At 45.0% G+C, this 18673-nt stretch overlaps 2 protein-coding genes across 13 annotated transcripts in view; one reads left to right on the top strand and one right to left on the bottom strand.

Moving 5' to 3' along the window:
• The window catches only part of LOC127002413 (uncharacterized), a 91273-nt gene extending 90545 nt beyond the window's left edge, over positions 1-728 (bottom strand). For 8 of the 10 annotated variants that reach the window (XR_007756184.1, XR_007756186.1, XR_007756187.1 and 5 more), the window contains exon 1: positions 434-728. Coding sequence is in view for 5 of the 10 variants with exons in the window: in XM_050868305.1 (XP_050724262.1) it covers positions 434-690 (257 nt within the window). In the remaining 5 variants the exon portion in view is untranslated. Of the gene's footprint in view, positions 1-285; positions 356-433 lie in introns of those variants that run through there. The other 2 variants (XR_007756191.1, XR_007756192.1) reach the window with 2 other exon arrangements.
• LOC127002411 (gamma-2-syntrophin-like) overlaps positions 1-18673 on the top strand; it is a 124886-nt gene that overhangs the window by 30483 nt on the left and 75730 nt on the right. The gene's annotated exons all lie outside the window — the stretch shown is intronic.

The following is an 18673-nucleotide window of genomic DNA, read 5'->3' as shown; positions in this document are numbered from 1 at the left end:
AATATAGATATCTTGCTAATTGTAAAGGTCAGGCCGTCAGTCGGTGTGAGGGGGCGGTGATTGTCAGTGGCTTCAGACATGGTGAACCTCGGTCTGATTTTTTCAACCCCTTGACTGCGGATTTCCTACAGTCAGACATCACCAAGCTACAGGAATGGAACAAAAAAGTGGCTGCTACAATTCAGTGAAGAAAAACGTAAAGTCCTGCACCTTGGGAGGGGATATCCAGCACACCAATACCACATGGGAAACACTCCACTATCCACCACAGAGGCAGAGAAAGACCTGGGAGTGTATGTTACCAGGCTACCAGTGAAGGGATATCCAGCACACCAATACCACATGGGAAACACTCCACTATCCACCATAGAGGCAGAGAAAGACCTAGGATATCCAAAACACTCCACTATCCACCACAGAGACAGAGAAAGACCTGGGAGTGTATGTTACCAGGCTACCAGTGAAGGGATATCCAGCACACCAATACCACATGGGAAACACTCCACTATCCACCACAGAGGCAGAGAAAGTCCTGGGAGTGTATGTTACCAGGCTACCAGTGAAGGGATATCCAGCACACCAATACCACATGGGAAACACTCCACTATCCACCACAGAGACAGAGAAAGACCTGGGAGTGTATGTTACCAGGCTACCAGTGAAGGGATATCCAGCACACCAATACCACATGGGAAACACTCCACTATCCACCACAGAGACAGAGAAAGACCTCGAAGTATATGTAACCAGGCTATCAGTGAAAACAAAATCCGTGGCAATCGCAGCAGACGGGTTAAAACGCTGTACTAGTCTTCGTCAACTGTACTGTGACTGAACTTGTCTTATTGAGCCATCATTCAAGGCGTGGTTAATTGGTTTACTTGACTTTTTATATCCCTTTTGACGACTGAGTTTGTAATATGTCGACTTAAATGTGAGACTCCAGCACTTCTAGATAACTCCGACTCAAAAACTGGCTTGCCCCACTGCACACGACTTTCTACTCTAGCTCATCCCTGTGCTATCCGAATCCCTTATGCAAGAGTTAACCAGCATCATTCTCTCATCTCTTTCACTGGTAAACCCTGGAACAGTTGCCCTCCGTCTGTATTTCCTCCTGCCTACGACTTGAGCTCTTTCAGGAGAAGAGTATCAAGGTACATCTCCAGCCGAAATTGACCTCTATTTCCGCCACTCCTCTAACTCTTTTTAGGAGCACTGAGCAGTTAGCAAGTTCAGAAGAGCAGTCAGCGTGAAAATATCGATAGAAGATAGAAAGAGAGGCAATATGGCGGGGGAATTTAAGAGGTAGAAGACTATCAGTAAGAGGAGGAGAGTTGATGAGACGAAGAGCCTTAGACTCCACTCCGTTCAGAAGAGCTGTGTGAGTGGACCCGTGAGATGCATACTCCATACGAGGGCGGACAAGGCCCCTGTATATGGATAGCAACTGTGCGGGGGAGAAGAACTGGCGGAGACTTGTGCTTCTCTTCCACTCCCCAGGGCCACTTAAGTGTTACCTTATACTCCGGGCTATCTGAGGGCGGCGGGGGCAGGAACACGTCTCTCCCCTAATCTCTGCTTCCCTTACCAGAGGTTCGTCGTCGGGGATGCGGCGGAAATGAACAGCCGGTCCTGATTACAAACTTGTGGCCTCTCGCTAGTTCCTGAGCAGCTTTGGTAATTAGCCGCTCAACTTGGGCTGCCAATGGCGATTAATCAGTTCATGCAGACCTTGTATGTGTGTGTGCGTGTGTGTGTGTTTCTGTCTGTCTGTCTGTCTACCTTTCTGCCTGTCTCCATTTGCTGCTTGTCTGTCTTTTTTTTTACGTGAACGCCTATAGCGCCGGTAGGCTTATCCAAAGGGGCCTGATGGTTGGTCCGAGCCCGTTATGGCGCAGGCAGTTGTTTATAATGGCGCCATCTTCTCCTGGCTCATGCTGCCCCCTGGAACTCCTTGATTCACTTGGACGGTTTCCTCTAGAGTCCGGGTTGATGGGTGGTCTTCAGGACAGCATGTGGGTAGTTTTAAGCCACTCGGCGGTGACTGAAAAAACCGAGGTGGTAGCGTGGGGATTCGAACCCGCGTCGTCCATCACGCGGTGAATGTGGGCCCAGCACGCTATCACTCAGCCACCCAGTCTGTCGGTGTGTCTGTCTGCTTGTCTGCCTGTCTCCCTGTCTATCTGTTTGTCCGTCTAGCTGTCTGTCTCTTTCCCTCTGTCCCTCCGGCTCATTCCCTCCTCTCCTCTCCTCGCCGTCTCACACCAAGTCAATATTTGCTTCCATCTGGCGGCCGGCGCAATAAACTGATTATCGGGGCGCGCTGGTTATCGGATCTGCACGCAAGACTCGACAGGCGCCAAGCAAGGAAGACTGGGCGCGCTGAACCTAATCTCATGATCGCGACAAGGGTTTGGTTTTCGTGTGTGTGTGTGTGTGTGTGTGTGTGTGTGTGTGTGTGTGTGTTCCTGTATTCTCTTGAGGGATTGCCGGTTTGAATACAGGTAAATGAGAGGGGTCGGTTACTAGAGGTCGTGTTGGAGAGTGTGGTTATCGAACTGGTAAACGCTATATACTTCCTCTGGCCGGTAATTTTGAACATAGTGACCCCTCAAATCGCCTCTCGTAGAAGTTTCTGGGATTTTCATGAACTACTTTGTGACCCTGGTGATAGTTTTACGCTACTTCTACATCTTGAACTGAAAAAAAACACCCATAAATAACCGGTTAGTCATCTCTGTGGCCTTGGAAAATAGTCGTATACAGTGGGAGCCAGTGACGTTTAGGAATTTTGACCTAAGAGGTATAGTGAATGTCAGGAGGGAAGGAAAGGTTAGATTGGGCAGCCGACTGAACTTGATTTCCCCTCTGACCTTTCATTTCTTAGTCAATTAGGGGACCTCCGTTTGACTGTTTGCATTGCCGTTTGACTGTTTGCATTGCCGTTTGACTGTTTGCATTGCCGTTTGACTGTCTGCATTGCCGTGGATGCAAGAAGAAGATAGACGTGAATGGTATCTAATGTCAGAGGTGAGACATGTTCAGAACGAGTCTCGGTTTACTTAAGTTACTGTTTTCATATCCATTTTCTTCGTCGATATCATAATAATCACTATAACGTTATTGTTTTACTGAGTACTACTATTATTATTATTATTATTTTTATTATTATTGTTTTTGTGATAGTTATTAAAATTATCATTACTGGTGTTATTAAAATTCTAAGTAATCTCTCTCTCTCTCTCTCTCTCTCTCTCTCTCTCTCTCTCTCTCTCTCTCTCTCTCTCTCTCTCTCCAATTTTCCTAATGGAGTGTAAGCGCTTGTCGATATCTGGCGGAGCTTTGCAGCCTACTGAGGGAGGAAGGGGGAGGAAGGAGAGAGGAAGAGTAGCAGGAAGAGGAGGAGGAGGAGGAGGAGGAGGAGGAGGACGACGACGAAGGTGAAATGAAGGAGAAAGTGAGGTAAGGTGAAGGAAGACGAGGAGGAAGAGGAGGAGGAGGAGGAGGACGAAGATGATGTGAACGGGGAAAATGAGATTAAGGACGAAAATGAATGAAGATGAGGGAGAAAGTGAAGAAGGGCGATGAGGATGTGAAGGTGAAGGAGAAAATGAGTGAGGTTAATGAATAGGAAAGTGAAGAGGAGGAGGAGGAGGAGGAGGAGGATTGAGGCGAAGTTAAGGAGAAGGTGAAGGAAAATGAAGAGAAAAATAAAGTGAGGGAAAATGAAGGACGAAGGTGAGTGAAAGTGAGGCAAAGGAAGGAGGGAGAAGAGAAAGTCTGAAGGTGAAGGAGAAAATTAGGTGAAAATATTGAAGGAGAACGGAGAAAATGAGAGAAAATGAAGGACGAAGGTGAATGGAAAGTGAAGGAAGGTGAGGCAAAGGAAGGAGGGAGAAGAGAAGGGCTGAAGGTGAAGGAGAAAATGAGGAAAAAATAATGAAGGAGATGAGAGAAAATGAGGGAAAATGAAGGACGAAAGTGAGGGAAAGTGAGGCAAATTAAGGAGGAGGAGAAAGGCTGAAAGTGAAGGAAAAATTGAGGTAAAATTATTGAAGGAGAACGGAGAAAATGAAGGACGAAAGTGAATGGAAAGTGAGGGAAAGTGAGGCAAATTAAGGAGGAGAAAGGCTGAAAGTGAAGGAAAAATTGAGGTAAAAATAAGAAAGGAGAAAATGAGGGAAAATGAAGAACGACAAGGAGAAACGAGGAGATGAAGGAGGGACGAAACAGGGATGGTGTGTGAGAAATGTGAAAAGGTTTTAGAAGCGAGGGACCATGAGAAGGAGAACCGAGAATCATACAAACCGAGAAAACGATACAGGAGGCACCCACGTCAGGAGGTCCAAAGTCTATATACACCAGGTCATGTCACGCGCAGGTTTGTGGGAGGAGACACGGCCGAGGCGTGGTTTATGCGTGACACTGCTTGGAGCCAAACTAGAGAATGTAGAAACTGGGATTTAGAGAAAACGAGGAAAGGCGGACTAATTTAAATCAATCACTTCATCATGCCCTCCCTCACACCCCACACCGCCGTTTGTAGGCATTGGAATTACAGTCACGCAATAGCACAATAAAAAGACATATTTTTTCGTCAGTGGCTTGCCTGAACGCGCTGTGAAAGGAGGCGAGAATGCACATCCAGAGTGCACACACGGCCCCAACTTTAGTCACCCCTGAACTGGCGGGTATTTTTTTTAGCTTCAAGTGACGTCATCCGCTGCTCCGCCCCAAAACCGCCTCCTGCGCGTACCGGTCGTAGTTTTGAAGCAGAGTGACTTGACTTGGTATATTATAGACTCAGAGGAGGTGAAGGTCGAGCAAATGCAATCACGGCCCCTTCGTGACTGGGCCGGGCGAGGCAGGGAAGGGAGGAAGATTTCGGAAAATGTTGATTCGAAAGAAAACAAATATAATTGACCTCATTACCTCAAATCACCAGAGCCGTAGTTAGGGAAGGAGTCACGCTGCTCTACCATCATTGTAAAGCCACCAGTTCGATTCCCAGCACTTAGTTAAACGAGGGTCAGACTTCGGTTCATATTTTAGAGGTTTCAGGTTCCCATCACGACTGTTTTCCAGGTCAACAGTGAAGGTTAACAGGGTTTTCATGGGTGATTTTCCCGTTCAAGGTCCAAAGTCGCGTATAATCACTAGGATCACAAAACAGTCCACAAGAGGCTTTTCGAGCAGGCGAACAAATGCGCCGATACTTTTAGGAATACAGGGCCATTTCACACTCCGCCTCCTCATCTTCCTCTTCCTCTCTCCTTTCCTCCTCTTCTTCCTCCTCGTCCTGTTCCTCCTCCTACTCTTTCCTCCTCTTCTTCTTCTTCCTTTCCTTTTCTTCCTCTTCCTCCTTTCCTTCCTCCTCTTCTTCCTCCTCGTCCTATTCCTCCATCTACTCTTTCCTCGCCTTCTTCTTCTTCTTCCTTTCCTTTCCTCTTCTTCCTCTTCCTCCTTCTTTCCTCCTCCTCTTCTTCCTCCTCGTCCTTTTCCTCCTCCTCTTCTCCTTCCTTCCTTTCCTTTTCCATCTTAGTTTTTTTCCTCCTCCTCCTCCTCCTCCTTCACCCCCTTGAACGTCCCCTTTCAGAAATTCAAAAACTTCCCTTTTTTAACAGAATCTCGAGGGAAAAAAATATAAAGTCGTAAGCTATATATATTTGTCTTCCAATAGGGTACGTACGGCAAGGGAGGCGAGGGGGGGGGGGGGGGGGCGGGAAACTAAGGTATACACGTAAGTAGGAAATAATAAAAATAATAGAATGGTCTCAAGGGCGGTAGCGTCAAGAGCCCTCAGCAGCCAAGCTCAAGGACGTGTCTTGGCCCCGACCCGGCTAGGGGCTTCGTGGTGCAGTGGTTAGCACACTCAGCTCACAACCGAGAGAGCCCGGGTTCGATTCCCGGGCGGAGTGGAAAAATTTGGGCGGCTTTTCCGATACCCTACGCCCCTGTCCACCCAGCAGTGCACCAGGTATTAATCGGGGGTTGTGTCCCGTCTCCTGGGGTCTGTTCCCTTCTCCTATAATTCCTTCCCCTTCTGTCTCTCTCCGGCATATGACCACAGATGTTGCGCCGACTAAACGAAGCTTTCCAAACTTTCCCGATCCGGCTGATGCAAGTCTCAGAAGCTTCGTTATCAGGCTTCAAAACTTCCGACACGGCGTTGACATGAAGCTTGTTATAAAAGAAGAGAAAGAAAGATGGGAGTGGAGATGAAGGAAGGCGGGAGAGGAGGAGGAGGAGGAGAAGGAGAGGAAGGAGGAGGAAGAAGACGTGGAAAAAGGAGTTGAAGGAGGAAGAGGAGAAGGAGGAGGATGAGAAGGCGAGGAGGAGGAGGAGGAGGAGGAGTAGAAGGAGGAGGAAGAAGAGAAGGATAAAAAGGAAGAAGAGGACGAGGAGAAAGAGGAGGAGGAGGAAGACGAGGAAGAGGAACAAGAAAATTAACACTGAAACCCGAGCTCCCGGATTCGAAGTTAGGGATGTCAACAGTTACACCAGGGAAAGAAAACGAGGAAATGACAAGAAAACAGGTCATTGAAAAGTGTAAATGAGAAACACACACACACACACACACACACACACGTTCTCGAGGCTGAAAAATGGCCAAAGTTTGTCATCCGTCATGTCTGGGAGCACAACACCAGCGGCGTGACCCCCATGTTATATTCCTACCCCGTCCCTTCCCTTGCGTCCCCTCCCATCATCCCGTTCCCTCGCTGCGCCCCCTCCGTCTCCCCCACAGCCGCAGCCTCCCTCCGCCCACCCCGGTCGTTGAATCAGTACCCTACCCTACACCCGTGATATTCGTGCCTCTCGTGGGGAAACTAATCGCTGCTGTTCGTCACAAGGACCGCTAATGATGTGTAAATGTCGATGTGCTATTGGTAGGCCGTGTTTGTTGGGATACTGAAGAGCTGTGACGCCGTGTTCCCTGCCCCTGAGCCTAGCGCGATACCCTTTGCACGGCTCTCTAGTCTAGTCTCTAGTCTTGCTAACTGCATGCCTCCCCCCCTCCTGCGGCCTCGCCTCACACGACTTTCTGATCAAGCTCATCCATTTACTGCCCAAGCCCCTTATGCAAGAGTTAACCAGCATCTTCACTCTTTCATCCCTATACTGTCCAAACCCCTTATGGAAGAGTTAACCAGCATCTTCACTCTTTCATCCCTTTACTGTCCAAACCCCTGATGCAAGAGTTAACCAGCATCTTCACTCTTTCATCCCTATACTGTCCAAACCCCTTATGCAAGAGTTAACCAGCATCTTCACTCTTTCATCCCTATACTGTCCAAACCCCTTATCTCTTTCATCCCTATACTGTCCAGAACCCTTATGCAAGAGTTAACCAGCATCTTCACTCTTTCATCCCTATACTGTCCAAACCCCTTATGCAAGAGTTAACCAGCATCTTCACTCTTTCATCCCTCACGCTGGTAAACTCTGGAACAATCTTCCTTCATCTGTATTTCCTCCTGCCTACGACTTGAACTCTTTCAAGAGGAGGGTATCAGGACACCTCTCCTCCCGAAATTGACCTCTCTTTCGGCCACCTCTTTGGATTCTTTTTTTTAGGAGCAGCGAGTAGCGGGCTTTTTTTTATTATTGTTTCCTTTTTTTTGTGCCCTTGAGCTGTCTCCTTTGTTGTAAAAAAATAAATAACCAGAATTTCTTCCTCTTTCCTCCTTCGCATCCTTTCTCTCTCTCTCTCTCTCTCTCTCTCTCTCTCTCTCTCTCTCTCTCTCTCTCTCTCTCTCTCTCTCTCTCTCTCTCTCTCTCTCTCTCTCTCTCTCTCTCTCTCTCTCTCTCTCTCTCTCTCTTAATTTCCTCCGTCTTTCAAAGCGAGGATCCTATTGGTTCTTATTTTCCCTCCCTTCCTCTCTCCCTCTCTCTCTCTCCTTAGCCTTCCAGTTGACAGCTTCGCAAACATGAGCCGCAGCTGCCTTGTTCACACTCCGGCTGCGTGTGTTAGACGAGCGGGGAGCTTAGAAGGTGGGGAAAAACGGGGATAAGGCAATGGATTCAACACTACAGACCATCTTTCTCTGTTGCTTGCTTGCGTGTGTGTGTGTGTGAGTGTGTTTGGATTATCGAGAACCGAGGCGGAGCTAGTCGCATTTCTATCCTACCGAGAGGGCTTGAGAGGGGCGGGAAGTGACTGTTCTGGGCAAGGCAAATATTGGGTTTAGTGTTACATCCTTGTTGGGAGAGCGAAACAGACTGGACGAGGAGGAGGAAGTGGAGAGGGGAGACTAGCAAGGAGTGGAGTGGATGAGGAGAGAGAAGGAAAAATGTTATGCAAATCAATCCAAGGTGAAATTGGGGGATTGAAATTGAGTAACAGAAGTGGAATGAGAAAGGTAGAGAGTTTGAAGAGACGGCGATGGAGGGAAGAATGAAGAAGATTAATGCAAAGAGAAAGGCAAGTAGAGAAAGAAATTAAGAGATAGAGGAGGTAGGAGACCATGGGAGAAAAAGATGAAAAATACAGAAGAAAGGTTAAATAAAGAAGGAGATAGAGAAGGTAGATAGGGGAGGAGTGGAACGGATGAGGAGAAAGAAAGAAAAGAGCAATGCAAATCAAACCAAGGTGAAATTGAGGGATTGAAATTGAAGGAGAAAAGTGGGATGATAAACAAAGAGGAAGGGAAGAGAATGAGACGAGACGGTGATGGAAAAAGACCGAAGAAGAGATTAGAAAGCAAGGGAGAAGAAGAGAAAGAGAAAGTAGGAGAGATTACAGCATAAGACCATGAGGAGAAGGAGAAGAATTAGGAAGAATAAAATTATATAAAGGGAAACCAGAACGCAGATAAGCAAGGAGTGGAGTGGACGAGGATAAAAGAAAGAAACGAGAAACACAAATCAAGCTCAGGTGAAATTGAGAGATAGACAATGAGGAAGAGAAATGAGATAAGAAGCAAAGGGGAATGGAAAAGAATGAGGGGAATGACGAGGAGAAGATAAGCAAGCAAGAGAGAAGAAGAGAAAACGAGAGAAGAGGAAAAAGAGAGTTAGTAGAGATGAAAGAATACAGGAAGGAAGGAAGGTAGATTCAGGAACACGTGGACAAAGAGTTTAAGAAGGAGAAAGTTGATGATTGAGAGTTAAAATAGAAAATAGAAAGGGGAATAGAGGAAAGAGGAAAAACCAGAAGACAAGAGAAGAACCCAAGGAAAAGGAAGAAGAGTAAACTTGAAAAGAAGAAGAAGATGAAGAACAGAAGAAGGAGGAGGAGGAACCCAAAGAAAAGGAAGAAGAGTGAAATTGATAAGAAGAAGAAGAAGAAGAAGAAAAGAAGGGGAAAGGAGAAAAACGAAACAAGCAAAACAGGAGAAACAGAAAGACGCAAAAACCTCAACACAAACGAGGGAGATGAAATGGAAATGGGTCAACAGAATTTGGACCACGCATAGTCGGTTAACAAAGAGAAACTGGAATGCGCATACCAGGGGAGACTGCAAGCGTTGGGACCTGAGGAGAAAGAAAACGGGAGAGGAAGGATGCAAGCTCTTGGTTAGGCGAACACGCATAGTCGGTTAACAAAGAGAAAACGGGGTGCGCGTATCAGGGGAGACTGCAAGCGTTGAGACCTGAGGAGAAAGAAAACGGGAGAGGAAGGATGCAAGCTCTTGGTTAAGCGAACACGCATAGTCGGTTAACAAAGAGAAAACGGGGTGCGCGTATCAGGGGAGACTGCAAGCGTTGGGACCTGAGGAGAAAGAAAACGGGAGAGGAAGGATAAAGAGCTCTTGGTTAGGCGGAGTGGACGGCGAGGCGGAGGCGAAGGAAAACGGGAAAAAAAGGAAAGTATAATATTTGTGTCCAAGGATTGCGCCAGGAGAGGAGTTTGGAGTTATCAAGGAAGGGAAAAAGGAACCACTCCATGTATATAAAAAGTTAATGGAATGACCCCAACGATGGATATTTGGAAGATGCAGAAAAATATGCAAACTTGGGAAACGAGAATGGGGGGGGAAGAAGATAAGGAGGAAGAAGAGGAAAGAAAAAAAGAAAAGGAAGCAGTGAAGAGAGGAGAAGAGAAGGAGGAAGAAGAGGAGGAGTAAGAAGAGAAAGGGGAAGAGGAGACGGAAGAAGAGAAGGATTGGTTAAGAAATTTACCGCCAAAATCATAAGAAATCATAATTAATAGCATTACTAGAGAGAGAGAGAGAGAGAGAGAGAGAGAGAGAGAGAGAGAGAGATGATGATGATGAAAAGATAACTAATTTCCCAGCAGATTGAAAACAGAATGAATGGCGTTGGGAGAAAGGAGTGTATAGTGACTCTTTAAATTTTCCCGTTTTCTCTACCTTCATTTCTTCAGTCTGCCCTTTAACTCACCACGTTTTCTTTCTTTTCTCGTCAGAGGCTAAGTCTATATATACCAGGTCAACTCACTCTGCTTCAAAATTGCGACCGGTACGCGCAGGAGGCGGTTTTGGGGCGGAGCAGCGGGATGACGTCACTTGGAGCCAAAAATAAAATACCCGCCAGTTCAGGGGTGACTAAAGTTGGGGCCGTGTGTGCACTCTGGATGTGCATTCTCGCCTTCTTTCACAGCGCGTTCAGGCAAGCCACTGACGAAAAAATATGTCTTTTTATTGTGCTATTGCGTGACTGTAATTTCAATGCCTACAAACGGCGGTGTGGGGTGTGAGGGAGGGCATGTTGAAGTGATTGATTTAAATTAGTCCGCCTTTCTTCGTTTTCTCTAAATCCCTGTTTCTACATTCCCTAGTTTGGCTCCAAGCAGTGTCACGCATAAACCACGCCTCGGCCGTGTCTCCTCCCACAAACCTGCGTATGACTTGGCTTGGTGTATATAGCCTTAGGTCAGAGGCAGTGGGATACGAGACATGAGTTAATTAAATGATAAGGGGGAAGAATGAGAACCCAGATGACTCCTTTGTTTCACAGTGCCGAGGGGAGGGGAAGACCAAGCGGCCATATTCCTAAGCACTTCGTCTCCCAAGCACATATTTGACAAGGCTTTAGTGGGAGCTGTGGGCATTTCCAGGGGTAGTTTTATGGCCCTGGTGGTAGTTTGACCCTTCTTTTGTACCACGAACCTAGAGATATACATATTTGACAAGGCTTTCATAGGAGTTTTGGGCATTTCCTGGGGTAGTTTTATGGCCCTGGTGGTAGTTTGACCCTTCTTCTGTACTATGAACCTGGAGATATACATAATTGACAAGGCTTTCATAGGAGTTTTGGGCATTTCCTGAGGTAGTTTTATGGCCCTGGTGGTAGTTTGACCCTTCTTCTGTACCATGAACCTAGATATATACATATTTGACAAGGCTTTCATAGGAGTTTTGGGCATTTCCAGGGGTAGTTCTGTGGTCCTGGTGGTAGTTTGAGCCTTCTTCTGTACCATGAACCTAGAGAAATACATATTTGACAAGGCTTTCATAGGAGTTGTGGGCATTTCCAGGGGTAGTTTTATGGCCCTGGTGGTAGTTTGAGCCTTCTTCTGTACCATGAACCTAGAGAAATACATATTTGACAAGGCTTTCATAGGAGTTTTGGGCATTTCCAGAGGTAGTTTTATGGCCCTGGTGGTAGTTTGACCCTTCTTTTGTACCATGAACCTAGAGAAATACATATTTGACAAGGCTTTCATAGGAGTTTTGGGCATTTCCAGGAGTAGTTTTATGGCCCTGGTGGTAGTTTGACCCTTCTTCTGTACCGTGAACCTAAAATAGTGCTCATTACAACCCGACTGGTCTACTTTTTGGCGTTTGGAAATAGTTGATGTGAGGAGTGGAAGGGTTTTACAGTACCGACTTGATGCACACATGCACTCATCTCCCCCAGCACGGCGCGAGTATAAAAAAAAGTTGCCCGATAAATAACAACTTGTCCCCCTTTTTCCTCTTTTTTCTTTTTAATAATTCTTGTGCTAGTTCTTTTTTTTAATGCTTTCTTTTCCTTTCTTCTTTATTTTCCTTTCTTCTTCTTCTTCTTCTTTCTCTTTTTCTTCTTCTTTTTCTTCTTCTTCAACTTCTTCTTCTTTTTCTCTTTCTCTTCTTACTAATACCCTTCCTCCTTTTCATTTCTCTCCTTTCTTTTCCTTCCATATTCTCCTTCCTTCTCCTTCCTTTCTACTTGCGCCATAATACCTTACGCTTCCCTTGTCATCCTTTCTCTCTCTCCTATACCTTCTCCACTAACCCACATCCTCTGCCTCCATATCCTTAAGAAAATAGAGAGACAGGAACGTGAAGTGTATCTCTAAGGGTAATTTTTTTTTAACTTAAGCAATTGCATGTAACTCATTGCATCGGGAAACACTTCAGCCTGCATGCTCAGACGCTCTCAGTTCTCACAATAAATATTTTCAAAGGTCAGAGAGTAATTTAGTCTAGTTCCCATAAGTGTTCTTCATATGCTTGGTGTAGAAGCCTTGTTAAACTATCACTAGGCTCGTATAACTATCTGTGAAAAGACCCACAACTCCCACGAAAGCCTAATTAAGTATGTGTGTGTTAGCCCCCATAGGGTCATATAACTACCCCTGGAAATGCCCAAAACTCCTACGAAGAAGCCTTTGCTCAAATATCACTAGGCTCGTAAAACTATCAGTGAAAAGACTCACAACTTCCATGAAAGCCCAATTAATATGAGTGTATAAGCCCCCAAAGATCATAAAACTATCCCTGGAAATGCTCAAAACTCCTACGAAAAAGCCTTTGCTCAAATATCACTAGGCTCGTAAAACTATCAGTGAAAAGACCCACAACTCCCACGAAAGTCTAAATAAATATGAGTGTGTTAGCCCCCACAGGGTCATAAAACTATCCCTGGAAATGCCCAAAACTCCTACGAAAGCCTGGTCGAATATGTTCCTGGGCGCCGGAATGTTGGAGAATTTGATCCTAAGTTCCAAATTCTCAAACATTTTGGCGCTACAACATCACATTTTATGCCCTTGAACTGATATTTTTGCTGTAAAAAAAATAACATAAAAAAGCTTTCGTAGGAGATTTGGGCATTTCCAGGGGTAGCTTTATGAGCCTTCTGGTAGTCTGACCCTTCCTCTGTACCATTAGCCCCCCAAAAAACACTCATTAGAACTCGACTGATCTCTTCTTCGGCCTGGTTATAGTCTAAGTCTATATATACCAAGTCAAGTCACTCTGCTTCAAAACTGCGACCGGTACGCGCAGGAGGCTGTTTTGGGGCAGAGCAGCGGGATGACGTCACTTGGAGCCAAAAAAAGAAACTACCCGCCAGTTCAGGGGTGACTAAAGTTGGGGCCGTGTGTGCACTCTGGATGTACATTCTCGCCTCCTTTCACAGCGCGTTCAGGCAAGCCACTGACGAAAAAAATATGTCCTTTTATTGTGCTATTGCGTGACTGTAATTTCAATGCCTACAAACGGCGGTGTGGGGTGTGAGGGAGGGCATGTTGAAGTGATTGATTTAAATTAGTCCGCCTTTCCTCGTTTTCTCTAAATCCCTGTTTCTACATTCTCTAGTTTGGTTCCAAGCAACGTCACGCATAAACCACGCCTCGGCCGTGTCTCCTCCCACAAACCTGCGTGTGACATGACTTGGTGTATATAGACTTTGGCTCGAATGGCTTGGATTAATTTCCCTGCCCTTGATATTCTCCTATGATGACTCGTATATAGACTTAGGATATAGTTGCTGTGAGGGGTTGAAGCGTCTGAGAAAAACGATCTTAATGTCTGATGTAAACTATGATAATACACAAAACATTAACGAGAATAATGTATGTAAAATGCGATAATACAAAATAACGAGAACAGCTGATAACGGAGCTGATCAAGATATAATACGATAACAGCGGACGAGGACTAATCAACAAAACTTACTGAATTAATGAAAAAAAAAAGTGAGGCGCGACGGAAAATGAGGAGAGAAAAAACGAAGTTCGGGTCCACAAGAAAATGAATATTGGAAACGCGAAGGGGCGGGGGGGGGGATGGGGTGGGGGGGAAGGGGGGTCAGACTGGGGGTGGCAAGGAGTGGAAATGGCCGAGGCAAGGTGGGATTACAGAGAGAGAGAGAGAGAGAGAGAGAGAGAGAGAGAGAGAGAGAGAGAGAGCACGATTGAAACCTTTTAAGTTATATTCATTAATTTTCAAAAGGACGCTACATTGTAAAATTTATGCATTACATTTTCATTTAACAGACATATTTTAGTATAAGGATATATATACCATGTGTGTGTGTGTGTGTGTGTGTGAGAGAGAGAGAGAGAGAGAGAGAGAGAGAGAGAGAGAAAATACTTAGTTTAGTGAAATTATCCCTTCAATTATTTTTCCCCGTTTTCTTTAGTTCAGCAGACACCGTTGCCATGGAAACCGCTACTCACGTGACCTCCAATAACATTCTCTCAAGTGTTCCTCGTGTAAGATTAGTAACTACTTTTAATCATTCCCAATACATCGAAATCTCATGAAATTATAAATAACATACACAATCTTATGAAATACCCAACGCTGTGGTCACGTGGGCGGGTTGGGGTGAAGGGAAGGCTTGTGATTGGTCGAGGCCGCGGCGTGAACCGTGACGTCATCGCGGCGCCCCTGTGAAGCCCCGGAGCACGGTTGCCAGATTATCGTACTCAGAGCATAGTATTTACTGGTTTCTGACGCCTAACTATTGCCAAGAAACATCAGGAATTAACTATTTTATCGATAATTATAAGTGAATCTCCTTATTGGGGTCCACGAGACAGTTTTTGGGTCGGATGTCGGTAAATATAAGAGGCTGAGTACGACAATCTGGCAACTTTGGCCCCGGAGCAGCGATGCCAGATTGTCGTACTCGAAGCATCACATTAACCAGCTTCTCCCGCATAAATATCACCAGGAAACAGGAATAATAGACCATTTCAACAATAACTACAAGTAAATATCGTTATTGTGATCCAGGAAACAGTTTTGGGATGGGAATCGGGAAATATGAGAAACTGAGTACGATAATCTGGCAACGTTGCTCCGAAGCCTGGCGGGAGTTCAGGACATGTGACGGTCTATCTTGTCCTTTAAAGTGTGTGTCGTTTCCGTGCGCGATTATCTCACCATTTGTGTGTGTTTGATCTTCACCACAGCCTGGCCCCAGGAGGTACAGCCGCGGACAGAAGTGAAGACAGATTTCAGAACAATTGAGTCAGCTGGCGAAAACTGGCAACTAATATGTAGGTACCGTTAAATTGAGTACCGGTAATAACGGTCCCTAGAACTTCAGTACCAGTAATACCGGTACCATATATGCTGTCAGTATGTATAATAGATAGGAAAAGTTGTTGCCAGATCTGTGCTAATAAAATTATCTCCTGTTAGTGTTATTAGATAATGAGTCTTTTCAAAATACCTATATACTGATTTTTTATGTAGAAAGTAAGTACTCAGAGGGAAAGGGCCTCAAATAGAGACTCAAATACTATCATTTTATCATACGAGTGAAAATCATGTGCAAGTATTAAGTTGATTATTGATTCTATGCTACGGTTTGATTAAAAGAGTTAGACATTATAGTAATACAAATAGCGGAAAGATCAGCCATCGCTAGTTGCCAGAAAGCGAAGTCAAATTAATGACATAATTGTTTTAGCTTTAAATGGATATTCTCACCCCCAACAAAGTACTGATACCTTCCTTTATCTATAAGCAAGTGTTTTAATCAGGCATTTTACAAACTTATTGCTTGTGGGTCAGATTAAAAAGGAAAACTCTTTAGTGCCTGTGGACGAAAGTTACCGAAATCTGTGTCTTCAGTTCTGTCCGCGAAGGTCGTATTGCAAAACACCTCGCCGCCCAAGAACACATATTTGACAAGGCTTTCGTAGGAGTTGTGGGCATTTCCAGGAGTAGTTTTATGACCCTGGTGGTAGTGTGAGTCTTCTTCTGTAGCATGAACCTAAAGAAACATATATTTGACAAGGCTTTCGTGGGAGTTGTGGGCATTTCCAGGAGTAGTTTTATGACCCTGGTGGTAGTTTGACCCTTCTTCTGTAGCATGAACCTAAAGAAACATATATTTGACAAGGCTTTCGTAGGAGTTGTGGGCATTTCCAGGAGTAGTTTTATGACCCTGGTGGTAGTTTGACCCTTCCTCTGTAGCATGAACCTAAAGAAACATATATTTGACAAGGCTTTCGTAGGAGTTGTGGGCATTTCCAGGAGTAGTTTTATGACCCTGGTGGTACTTTGACCCTTCTTCTGTAGCATGAACCTAAAGAAACATATATTTGACAAGGCTTTCGTAGGAGTTGTGGGCATTTCCAGAAGTAGTTTTATGACCCTGGTGGTAGTGTGACCCTTCCTCTGTACCATGAACCTAAAGAAACATATATTTGACAAGGCTTTCGTAGGAGTTGTGGGCATTTCCAGGGGTAGTTTTATGACCCTGGTGGTAGTTTGACCCTTCTTCTGTAGCATGAACCTAAAGAAACATATATTTGACAAGGCTTTCGTAGGAGTTGTGGGCATTTCCAGGAGTAGTTTTATGACCCTAATGGTACTGTGACCCTTCTTCTGTAGCATGAACCTAAAGAAACACATATTTGACAAGGCTTTCGTAGGAGTTGTGGGCATTTCCAGGAGCAGTTCTATGACCCTGGTGGTAGTTTGACCCTTCTTCTGTAGCATGAACCTAAAGAAACATATATTTGACAAGGCTTTCGTAGGAGTTGTGGGCATTTCCAGGAGTAGTTTTATGACCCTGGTGGTAGTGTGACCCTTCCTCTGTACCGTGAACCTGTAGAAACACTCACTAGAACCCGACTGACCCCCTCTTTGACCTTTAGAAATAGGTGATGTGGTATTACAAGACACTTTGCCATATTACATCAACTATTTCTAAAGGTCAAAGAGGGGGTCAAATCAGGTCATCTAAACTTCAATGTGTGTACTTGGGTGAGGGAATGTTTAGTTATACGGCCCATAGTGGGTTGTATTATGAGACATTTCGCAGCCCAAGAACACATATTTGACAAGGCTTTCGTAGGAGTTGTGGGCATTTCCAGGGGTAGTTTTATGACCCTGGTGGTAGTTTGACCCTTCTTCTGTAGCATGAACCTAAAGAAACATATATTTGACAAGGCTTTCGTAGGAGTTGTGGGCATTTCCAGGGGTAGTTTTATGACCCGAGTGGTAGTTTGACCCTTCTTCTGTAGCATGAACCTAAAGAAACACTCACTGGAACCCGATTGATCCCTTCTCTGACCTTTAGAAATAGTTTATGTGAAAAGCGAAAGTGTCATAATACCGACCTTACCCACCACAGGCCAGTGTGACCGAGATGAGCACCGGGGCCACGCGCAGCTATAGTGTATGCCCCAAACTTCACTTTCCTCCAGCCCCAGTAGCGAGGTAGCATCTGGTCACGGCGGGGAGTATCCTAATTATTGCTATTATTACGAATTACTTTTATTCCTCGAGTGATTTTAATCTGACGGATGATTATGAATTTTTTTAGACAAATAAGCATTCATTCGACTGTTGACTCCGGTCTATACCCTACGCCCCTGTCCACCCAGCAGTGAATGGGTACCAGGTATTAATCGGGGGTTGTGTCCCGTCTCCTGGGGTCTGTTCCCTTCTCCTATAATTCCTTCCCCTTCTGTGTGTCTCTCCGGCATATGACCACAGATGTTGCGCCGACTGAACGAAACTTTCCAACTGTTCCCTTCTCCTATAATTCCTTCCCCTTCTGTCTCTCTCCGGCATATGACCACAGATGTTGCGCCGACTAAACGAAACTTTCCAACTGTTCCTTCTCCTATAATTCCTTCCCTTCTGTCTCTCTCCGGCATATGACCACAGATGTTGCGCCGACTAAACGAAACTTTCCAACTGTTCCCTTCTCCTATAATTCCTTCCCCTTCTGTCTCTCTCCGGCATATGACCACAGATGTTGCGCCGACTAAACGAAACTTTCCAACTGTTCCCTTCTCCTATAATTCCTTCCCCTTCTGTCTCTCTCCGGCATATGACCACAGATGTTGCGCCGTCTAAACGAAACTTTCCAACTTTTGAGTGAATGAGTCATGGAACAGTAGAGTCAGGATGCGGGGCGTGGATTTATGATATTATCTTTAAACAAGAGATTATGGTAATGGTTTAATGAGTGATGAATTATGTATGTTGCCGACTTACATTATGCATTACTATTACATTATCAAGATGACAAGATAATCATTGTGGAAGGACTTCTTAGAGTATTGTACCAGTGCACGAGTGATTATTATGATTATGTAACGTTTGATCGCTCCAGGTTCTATCATCTTAGGTCCTACTATGCGTTTTAGGCGTCATGACACAGTTTTTCGAATATAACATTTTAACAAAGCGTCGGACAAGGATGATATTTTGGAAAACGATGATTGAGAGCCCGACCTAATTGGCAAAAATAGGCTTAGGTGCCAAATGTGGATGATTACGGCACTTGTAGGAGTAATTTTAAGGTAAACTTCACTAAAATATACAGGCATCGTAGTGACCGTCTTCCAAAATACCATCCTTGTCCGACGCCTTGTTAAAATGTTATGTTCGAAAAACTGTGTGACGTGGCGCCTGAAACGCATTGTAGCCAGAGAATACCTTTTAAGAGTAGCAGTAGTATGGTGAATTTAACCGAATTATCCGAAAATCTAGTTCCAATTGCCTTTCATCAGTTTCTTGAC

Source organism: Eriocheir sinensis, chromosome 23 (assembly GCF_024679095.1).
Source record: "Eriocheir sinensis breed Jianghai 21 chromosome 23, ASM2467909v1, whole genome shotgun sequence".
NCBI classification, from domain to species: Eukaryota; Metazoa; Arthropoda; class Malacostraca; order Decapoda; family Varunidae; genus Eriocheir; species Eriocheir sinensis.
Note: the sequence above shows the minus strand (reverse complement) of the source record. Positions and strands in the feature narration are given on the sequence as shown.